The sequence below is a fragment of the Aythya ferina genome (assembly GCF_964211825.1).
Source record: "Aythya ferina genome assembly, chromosome: 11".
In the NCBI taxonomy this organism is placed as follows: domain Eukaryota; kingdom Metazoa; phylum Chordata; class Aves; order Anseriformes; family Anatidae; genus Aythya; species Aythya ferina.
This window is the reverse complement of record NC_140307.1, coordinates 18464249-18475151: the sequence shown is the minus strand read 5'-3', so window position 1 is coordinate 18475151 and position 10903 is coordinate 18464249. Positions and strand designations below refer to the sequence as shown.

The 10903-nt window shown below is 41.5% G+C and overlaps 1 protein-coding gene across 1 annotated transcript in view; it reads right to left on the bottom strand.

Annotated features, from left to right (window-relative positions):
* Positions 1-3574: 3574 nt before the first annotated feature.
* RFX7 (regulatory factor X7) overlaps positions 3575-10903 on the bottom strand; it is a 54500-nt gene continuing 47171 nt past the window's right edge. The window contains exon 9 of the mRNA XM_084532374.1: positions 3575-10819. Coding sequence (XP_084388500.1) covers positions 7514-10819 — 3306 coding nt within the window. The 3' untranslated portion in view covers positions 3575-7513. The remainder of the gene's footprint in view (positions 10820-10903) is intronic.

Here is a 10903-nt window from a genome sequence, read left to right as displayed (position 1 = left end):
TACAAAGATATACATTTATAGATCTGTGGGTATCCATCCATACTGAAAAACAAAAACAAACCAAGGATATTTGAGAAGAGGGAGCCCAATAGCTCTGTAAAGTAAGCGTGCTGAGAAGCCCAAAGTTGTAGAGCTGAGTAGGTCACCTCCTCAAAGAAGCCTGCAGTGACCACTTCCCTTCTTTCAGTGCTCAGACTCATTTCCACCCTTGGACTAGCTTTTCCAGTACAGTTTTAAAGTTTGGGTTGAAAAAAATGCACATACAATAGAATTCATTCCAGATCAGTAGCATATTGCAAATTAAAAACATTTGAAAGAGCAGCTTGAAGTCCACTGAAAATATGACTCTAATGGACATCATCTGATCAGCTGGTATGGACAGGCAAAGTTTCAAATGATACATAATTTACAATAGTCCATAAAAAAGCAGCAGTTTATTAAAGGAAGATGACAATGGAGGAAAGATGAACCACGGGGGCAAAAATAGAACCTTTTAATAATTGCAGAGATGAGGCATTACCAGATTTAGAAAACAGGTAGGCAGGCTGAGGGAGAATAGACGACAAAGCAATTGGTGAATAGATATGCAAATGTTCCAAGGCAACCATCTTGAGTATTGACATCACCAGTAGGATATCTCCTGCATATTCAAAGCACGTAGCAGAAATGTTATGACCTATCAAGAACTATAACCACTGGGTTATAAAATTCTGCGTTATATCAAGGTAGTCTTGTATTTTGAGTATTTAAACACTGAATAATTGCAGTCTTTTCAGCACTATACATTTTCTAAGCAAACTTCTCATGTGCTCCGTTCACTTTCAACTGAACTGACTTTTGACTGAACTGAATCAGCTTTGCTTAGTTTATATTTTACCTTTTTTTTAGCTAACAGATATGCAATTTTATTAGTCAATGTCAATTAGGTAGCAGGAGGTGCTGGTTTGTTATGTTGGCAATGGCAGAGGTACTGTAAAGTATTGCTTAAAATGCTATTAGAGCTAGCACTATGAAGAAAGCGAGGACAGCACAGATAGTTCTACATACTTTCAGATGCTGTGAAGACCAAACTATGCTATGAACATGCCTCCAATTCACATAGAGCATGCTGTGCAGACACTGTCTGTTGAAAACTTACCCCATTTTGGTCACTTGGGCTATTAAAAAAAAAAATCTTACAAGAAAACAACCCTGTTCATCATTTCTACTGTCAAGTAGAAAGGACGTTCACATAAGTTGCTGCACTTTTAAATAAAGACAAGGACACACAGGCGGTGTAATCACCAATACCACATGGGAGCTGCAGGCAGGCCCCTCTATTACAATTACCTTGCCAAATTTCCCCTGCAACCAGGGGTTATGTGCAGAACGCAGGCATGAATCCAAGCTGTACAGACAGCACCCTGCACCTATTCAGATTAAGTGTTATGTGTAGCACTAACTCCTCGTTGTGCAGCAGTCTTCATGTCAGGATTGCTACAGGTAACTATTGGAAACACCACGCAGGTCAACACTATATACACCACCAGAACAGTAAGTTTCCTTGCACTTCCGTGTAAGCATTGTTTAGAAACGTCTTAAGCATCATCAGGTCACTGCTGATTTCTTAAGTCTGAAATTGGTTTTCAGTTATTGCACAATTTCTAAGTCTCACTATGCATTCATCATGTGCTTCATCTCCTTATCCAAGCTTAACTCACTCATTTTTAACAGGGGGGAAGAGGGCAGCCAAGATCCAAGTATTGATTATTTCTGTCTTATCCATCACATGAAGCTTAAATAATTAAAAGCTTGCTGGCAATTGAATTGATGATCATCAAATATTGTGCTTAAGCTTCGTCTGACTGAGAGCAGCCATGCTACAAAGCCAGATTCAGTTAGATTTCCTCAGCTCTCCAATTTGATACACAAACTGATGGAGCTAGGCTGAAAAGAAGGTCACCTAATCCCAGACCCTGCTCTAATCTACTACTGTATCAAGGTTGGGCATCCAGTTACTGGGTCTGGGAGAGCAGCATTTGTGGAGGTGGTTTATTCTGCAACCACCTCATAACGCAGGGCTTCTTTTTCTGGAGAAGGTGATGTTACCGAATCCCAGAGTCACCGTATAGACTACATGAACCACTGACTAATGCAGCAGTCCTTATCATCCTAGAGGGCAAATTCTGTTTACTAGAATACCGGCTGCATTCAGATGCAGATTGGTATTTCTGGAGATGTGAAAATACTTCCAAGCAGTGGTTTTTGTTGGTGGTGATGGTGTTGGTTTTTATTTTTTTTATACAATTTACTCTGGATGGTCTTGGTTAAACACCAACATCTAGTCATTTCTATTCCATTTCCATGCACAGCTTTGTTTGCTCTTATGATTAAAACTTCAGATGATCTACCAAATGTTTTTTTTTTTTTTAAATGTTTAAAAACATTTAAAAAAAAAAAAAAGTTTTTGTATCTCCTACACTATTTTCCACTCCATTCCTTGGCAAATTTTAGTTTGCATTTTTTTATGACTGTGGAACATGGTTAAAGAGTGTCAGCATATTGTTTGTAATAGTGGAAAATGTTTTTTGGGGGAATGTTAATTTAGAACCCAGTGAGATGTATTAACAGTATCCCCTCTGGTGTTATAGTAAAATTCATCTTTCTGATGCTTCTTCATTCATGCTGCTTCATTTATGTCTCCCTGACGATTCTCTGTTGTGGACTGAACTAAGTTACTTTTGCCACCATCAAATCTGCCACCTGCCAACTCATGTGACTACTTCCATAGTCTAGGATGGAGTCTGTGCCATCTTTTGGGCATCAAAACCTGAGTATCTATCCTCACGTTCATTTTCTCAGCGCCAGCTTTTACTCCACGGCAGTACTTCTCTGTTGTATTTATGTAGGCTATGCTGGCAGCATTGCTTGCTTTTATAACACGAGTAAAGGACTCCATACATCACAACAGCATATTTTTCCACTACGGCGAGTCAAGATGGATCATAACAGTGTCTTGTAAGACTGCTTTACCAGTATAGAGAAGTAAACCAGCCAAGCACTGCCATAGCGGATGACTCTAGCAGCACCGCTATGTTGTAGGATGGCAGCAAAATCCACCACCCAGACACAAATCTAATACTTGAACCCGAATCCACACTGAGATTCCTGTAGCACTGAGAAGCTGCACAAGGCAACTGGCAGAACTATCACCACCATGTTCTGAAGTACAGCCTCAGACAACAATATTTTCACGTCTGGTGGTATATTTGACCTGTCCGTTTCAACCTCTTTTTTCCCTCCAAATTCAATAGTATTGTCACACAAGAAATTTCCACATTAAAAAGGGGTAACTGCAGAACTGGCACATAAATTCTGCAAATTCTCTCAACAGATTATTCTGACGGCACAAACTACTCAAGGTTTCCAAGGCAGGAAGATTCACCTTCATGCACAGATTGCAGTGTAAGCCTGGGCTCAGCACCTGCAGCCAGTCAGTACAACCACACAGCTGTGATGTCTTCACACAAACTAGGATGCTCTGTATCTTAGGCCCGCCTTAACATACACATGAAGAAAAAAAATCCAGAAATCATTTTAATATAAAATGTTTTTATTGTTTTTGAAAACATTTAAAAAACAATTTTTGAGCACTTTCAATAAAAAAAATAACTGAAATGCTACTGCAATATTCAACTACTGTAGTTTCAGCAGTACAACAGACAACAAAACACTGGGGAAGAGGGGGAAAACTGGATTTCCTGCATTAGATGAAAACATGGAACAGGGATTTTTCTTCCTTTACGGTGCAGTAAATAAAGCACAGTATAGTACAAGACTATTATATGAACGTCAGATGCACTGCACAAGAAATGCTTTCCTTCTTTTCAGTTCAGAAGTCAGTGCTTATTGCAATTATTTGCAAATTATTTACTTCATGAATTCTTATCATGATAAAATGATGCAAAAATGTTTCTCAACACCCGAACAATAAAAAATAATCCAAGAAAAGAACATATTCAACAATAACTAAGCTGAATTAGTTAACATAAAAAAGTAAATAACTTGTGAATAACTATGCTCACATGGTTAACACTGGTTAACCAGTTTCAATACAGCAAAATAAAAAAAAATAAAAGTGGTTACAGGAATATATCTAGTACTGTACAAGATTAAGTCATTAACACTCATGCACATTTTGTGATCATGTATTAACATGGTGAAGCAAACTAAACTTAATTTTTCCTGCTGTAATATTCTCATGTAAGAGAATAAGAAATAGACATCTCATTGAGATCAATGCACATTGCTACATAAGACAATTTCACCTGTCACTTTTAATGACATTTTGCCTTTTAATAATGAAACACATTAGAAAGTTTTTTTTGTTTTATTTTTTAATTTTTTTTGAGTGTGTTTTTTTTTGTTTTGTGTTTTTTGTTATTTTATTATTATTTTTTTAATCTGTGGGCTGTATTTGTTGCATTTATCCTAAGGAATGTGCCTGCCACAGGTTCAACAGAATTTTAGTGCAATATATGAACCCAGAAAGTTTGCTGGACTAACCAACCAAATTTAAAGTGTTTGCTGCAATACAGTACACAGGGTACAAATTCACTAGTTCATATACTTTAGCAAAAATTGCTAGCAAAATAATTCATTTCTAATGTTATTAGGAAGCCAATTATGTAAACAAGGGGTCAGAACTGTCTCAAATTCTTAGTTTTGGAGTATCTGACACAGGCTTCCATTTGTTAAAAATCAGAGAATTTTCCTTTGGGTATTGCATACTTTGGTGTGCAGTAGTGCTCTGTCTCAATGTAAAGAACTAACTAGCACTAAGTATAGGGACCTAACAGAATATTAGTTGTAACACCAACATATGAACACCTATAAATTAACACACACCTATGTACAAAGCTGTGCCTATGCCTTGGGTTTCACTTGAAAGAATCCTTACTGAATTGAACGTTTCTTAAATTTAATATACATTTGCTTTAAATCCACTGATTATAGAATATACCTGCTAATTAAGTCATGTGTTAGCTTCAATATAATGTTTGTATTTAAAAATAATTTAAAAGGTACTTTTAAAAACCTTTGGTGACGGCTGCATAATTTAGAGTGCATCAGCTTTTTAAATCTACTCTTGCTTTACTGAGAAATGTTCTGAAGAACCAGAAGTTAGACAAAAACTTGTTTACACCAAGCCCGCGTCGGTCTCAGTGCCAGCGCCGCAGAGGTGAGGCCAGCACGGCACGCAGACGCAGATGGCTGCAGCACAGACGTCCTGTCCTGCCCACCACTCTCCCCTGGCAGGTAGGGTTTACGTATTCACAGCACTTTGCACAGGGTCAGAAAAGAGAGGTGCTGGATGTGTCTCAGATCCAGTGAAGTCAACAAGAGGATGGTCAGCACCTTTCTGGCTAAAGGCCACAGGCAGGTAGAGAATTCAAGCCCTGCCTTCGGCAACTTATATCTAAAGGAAAAATGGTTCCAGCCTTACTGACAGACAACTAACAGAACTCTACACTGCGGTTTTTGGAGTCCCACTTCCTTAAAAAAAATTAAAAGTGTCACTTGGTCTGAAAGTAAACCGCACCATCGCACATCTGCGTTTTAAGGAAGGATCCAAACTCTCCAAGTCTGTTCCTAATGAAGCGTCAAAACTTCTGATGCAAGCACAGTGAAATCAGGCCACATGTAAGGTGCTATAGCTTATCGCAACTGCTCATCCCTGAAGAAGAGGCCACAGACTGGGTGTCAATCAGAGCAAGAGCAAAAGAAGCCATGGTACACCTGGAGTGCCAATGCAACATCACAATTTGAATCAAGCACAGCCAAAAAATAAAAAAATCCAGTCCTGAGATCACGACATTACCAGAATCTCAAGAAGGAGGGGAAAAAAAGTCACCTAAAAATGTGAGCATCTCTTCCTCAATAAATCTAGGAGGGCTTACTGTGCCTTCCTATTCATAAATTCATGACAGCTCATTCAAAGAAGGAATGCAAGAGAGGAAAATGTTTTCAGTTCTACTTTCAGTTTTGTACATACCAGTTCACAAGATAAATAATCGATTTTATACTAAGCGTAAGGGATGGTACTGTAGCATCCTTAGTACAGTTCTTTTGTAAAAGCTTGCCCCTGCAAGTCCTCTTTCTAACAACAGGGTCACGGGCTAGTTAAGAAACTCTCTTTTCATCATTAGGGAAAACCATCTCATGCTGATAAAACAACAGGTCTTTTTTGTTTCGTTAAGGGAACTAGTAAGGTAGAAGTCTAAATCCCATTCTCTAGCTAAGGAGTATTAGCAAAAATTAGATTCATCTGTCCTCCCAAATCATTCAATGAAAATGGAATTCAGCCTTCTAAAACAGTAAGCACTTTAAAAAGTTTTACCCAAAGAAAGATCACATCTGACTGTGTATCTGTAAAGTGCCTGGCAGTATTATGGCTCTATATGAAGTCTTTTTAGATCAACCACATTTTCTAATATTTTAGTTGTATTTTGTTTAAAACAGAAAGACAGAAAGGCTCAACCTACTGAAACATAGAGAAAATAACATCTTCCTACACCCTCCACTATGTTAAAAAAGAGCAAATTTAAAATCGAATCTTTAAAAATAGTATTTTAATGAGCTCCAACAGCTCTTTTGTTTTTAAAAAGAGGGAAAAACATCACATTACTTCTTTAGCTCTGATAAATAATCAAATAGTACCTATCATTTTAAAATAGAGTGTTACTCCTAGATTACATCTCAGTGCTCAAAATCTTTTCCCATGAATTTTACCTAATATAAAAACACTGAAATGAACACTAAAATACCAAGTATAACGTCAGGAACATTAATGGATAAAATAACTACATAGATCTGTATCTCTTAAATAAAAAGTTTAGTGCATCTTTCTTTTTTCCTTGATCATTCCTGTTAGTTTTCCTGTCTCTGCATCTTACTAGAGATGTAAATGGCACCAGTGCTACGGAGATTTTCCACAGCTCACCACTGAGCAGTACTCAAGATGGCTACACAATGGTCAGGCACCTGCACGTCACCTGCTCCACCTCTACCCACTCCCCATCACCTACACAGCTGCAGGCACCCTGCCCTTCAGACCTCACCAACAGAGGTCAGTAAGGATCATCTACTAGAAGTAACAAGCAATGCGGAGTATGGAAAGCCTGCTAACAAGCTTGACTTAACACCCACCCAAAGCCTCAACCATTGCTGTCACTGCTGGCTGGCTATTCACCACTTCTTTATTTACTACAATAATAAATGTTGAATGGGAAACACTATAAAATTCAAATTTTAATACTGGCTCTTCGATAGCCCATCACCTTCAGAGATTTGTTTAAAATTGGTAAGACTGCCTTTTCATTGCTCAAGTATGAGCAACTGTTACAGCAAACTTTTTTTTTAAATGCCACAAAACATAGCAAGTGTTTCTGCTGCAGGAGGCACTTCCATTAAGACAAATACAATACGTCTGTCTTTCAGATACAGTGTGCTACATACATATTATAAAACAAGATTAACCCAACATTTCAACAGCAGGATGATCCTTGCTCTCCATCCACTCAAAACCTGAAGTCATTGAGTTAATGGATTCATTGCAGATTTGTTGAAACAAGGGGTCATTTTTTAATTCCTCCAGTGTAGCATCATCATCTTGTCCCTGCTGACGACCTGGATCGAACAGTAGATTTGTGTCTAAAGTGTTCAGATCGTTAATGCTGCCTGAGAGTTCGGAAGACAACCTGATGTCGCTGGAAAAGACAGATGTAACGTTCAGATCTGATGCCACCTGATTCACCAGCTGCTGGTTTGTTGGCAGACTGTCCTCCCCTAAAAGGTCTTTTACAGTGCTGCTAAAATCTAATTGCTGCTCTCCGATGTCTGATTGTGCTTGGTTATCTCCAGAAGAGAAACTGATCTGATCGGTGCTGCTGTTTTTTGTGAGGTAATTTGGTGTTTGGAATTCATAAACTGAAGTGCTGGAATTAATCATATTTTGCGGGTTGGCACTAGGAAAAGCAGTGGATGTCTCTAAAATCTGAGTGAGATTCATCCTGGCCGTGTAATTTGAGGGCATGTTGTTCATTCCCAAACCTCTCACTGCATCATCGCTGTCAGAATCAAGTTTGCTTAACAACACGTTGGTTATTTTTTTAGTGTTTGTTTGTTTCTGAAGAGACGGGAAGGCTGTCTGCATCATTACAGTCAACGGGACCGACTGGCTTCTCTGCGCTATGTTATTGGCACTGGTGTCTGCATGGATATTCGTAAAGACATTGTGAACTTCTGGAGTCACCGGGCTCCCAAAAGGCGTCACGTTGGAGCGCGGTATATTTGAAACAGGGTAAACGGTGCTTCCACTGAGATTACGCTGGCGATGGACAGCAGGGCTCACGCTCCGGCATCTCAGACTGTTATTGAGAGTGGAACTGGCTCCTTTGTTGTCCAGAGGAGCAGGAACAGCAAAACCCTCTTGCTTGGTAGTGTTACTTACAGGGGCTGCCTGGTGCTGCACAGGTGAAACGGGAGTCACGCGACCAAAGTGAGTATCGTGGTGGCGTGGCTGAGACTGGTATGACTGGCCAGGAACTGCAAACGCGTGAGGTTTCCTGAAGCGATCCTCCACCAGCTCCTGGTAGCTCGTAAGGATGCCGTGGTTTGCAACTGATGAATTGGTGACGCCACCGTACCCGTTATTCATCCACTCGAGTTTGGTTTTGTCCGGGTGGGTAGCCATAGGCCGCTGCATCGGCTTCACGGGGCTACTGGAAACAATGCTGGCATCGTGGTAAGCCATACTGGAGCTTATGGGAGTAAACGCAAACGGGTTTCGGCACTCCACAGGACTCGGAGGGACGCTGCTGCTGCAGTTGGAATGCGGCGTGCCTATGGGCGTGTGCCGGCTGCTTCCCAGGGCGCTGTCTACGGGAGTCGTCTGAGCCAGCCTGGAGCAAGGGCTCTCTCGTGACACGTTCTGAGATCCAGAGATCATTTCTGAGGTGGGGGTCGGAGTCGGGGTGGGAGTAGGAGTTGGGGTGGGGGTAGGAGTAGGAGTGTGGATCGGAGTGCTGTTGTTATGGATTGAATGGTAGAAGTGTGTGCTGCTGGGATGAGATGACACAGGAGCTCCTTGAGCTGCTGTCTGGCTCTGAAGTGCCATTCCTAGACAACCCCCGTAAGGATGAGGATTATTCATTGACATCTGCTCCTCCATGAGCACCAGCTCCTCCACAATGCTGTCCTGGGTAAGGTCATCATCAAATGAGAAGAAGTTCTCATTCGACTGGGGGACTGTATGTTCAAACTCTTTCAGCTCGGACTGCAGAGGTAACTGATTCGAAGACTGTGCTTGTATTTGACCCAAGGAGGAGTCCTGGAGCTGGCTCTGTAGCTGCTGGTTGTACACATCCTGCTGCATGCCCTCACAGTGCACCGGCTCCCACGCAGACTCCTGTAAGTCACTAGAGCCAGAATGTCCTGCGATAGTCATAACACTGATATCCTGCTGCTGGTCACAATTCACAGATGCAAAGTCAGAGGTTTTGGTGATATGGTGCCACGCATTCGGGTTAAAGCTGCCATCAGATTTTGAATCATTTTCTATGATAAACATGTTTCCTTCCAATTTCACTTTTATATCTGGAGATGATGCTGATGCAAGCTGCTGTCCTAGAGTAGGATCACTGGTATTTAAATTGGTGCTCAAGGAACAGTCTGTCGCTACGTTTGCTGGAGCTGTGGAAGGTACGGGTACATTTACAGGTACCTTGCTGGGAACTTGAGCAAGTGTTGCAGTATTGTCACCGCTAGCTAACGATACAACCTTTGGGGCCTTCTTAACGCTGTTTGCTTTTTGACCCTCCACAGCATTACCAGCTGAAAGCTGCCCCACCAGTGGTTTCTTTACAGGTGGTACCTGGGAATCTTGAAGTGTAGAAGGTTGTCGCTTTCTTGGACTTTTAGTGCATACTTTGTCTTTAATCGTAGACTCACCAGTAGGAGGTGAACCAATGCTGGTGCTGGACAAGTGACTGGCAACTGAGAGCTTTTGAGTGCTTTGATTATTGCCTGCTGAAGAAACCGGTGTCGTCTCATTAGACTGGGTTTTATATTTGGTCCCTGCTTCTTCAGCTCCCTGATCGCAGCCCTTAACTGTTTTTGCCTCCACAACACCATCAGCTGAAACCTTCAAGGTTGTGACCTCAAAATTTATTTGTTGAGCAGGAGGCAGGCCAGGGGCTGCCTTTATAGATTTAGATACATCAGAGCTCTCTTGGCCCTGTACTGGGTTCTCATCCAGCAGTGCTTCTGGTTCCATTTTGATCTCAACTGCAGATGCAGCTACAACAGTGCTAGGTTTGGATCCTGGGGACTGAAGTGAGACAAGAGATCCATTTTTCATCTGTGGAGCAGCTCTCCCCTCTTCCACTGCTCCCGCAGTACTATTAACTGAAGGTGTCTGTTTGACAGGCACACTACCGCTGCTTGGGGCGAGAGATATTGCTGTCATTTTTACCACATTTAAGGAATTCACATGTGGAGCTGGCACAACAGTCTTGATTGGGCTACTGGTAAAAAGCACCGTTGTGGGAGAGCGGATGGTGAGAGCACTGGTATTTGCTGGCTTCGGTAAGATCTGCGGGTAGCGATGTCGGGCAGAGCGGTCACCAACGGGGCTGGCAGGAACATTCTGGGGAGTCTTTGGTGACTGCTTGACTGATTGCATGTGCTGAGTGACCACCTGAACGTTGAGCGGCAGGACCTTGCTGTCTGACGATCCCATAGGACTTGGAGATGTCACCAACTGCCTGGTCCTTGGCACCTGTTCAAAGAGGAAGAGACACGGTGTGGTAATGAAGCAAGAAAGTCCTCCAGGCCCACAGACTACTTCATCCCCACGCATTTC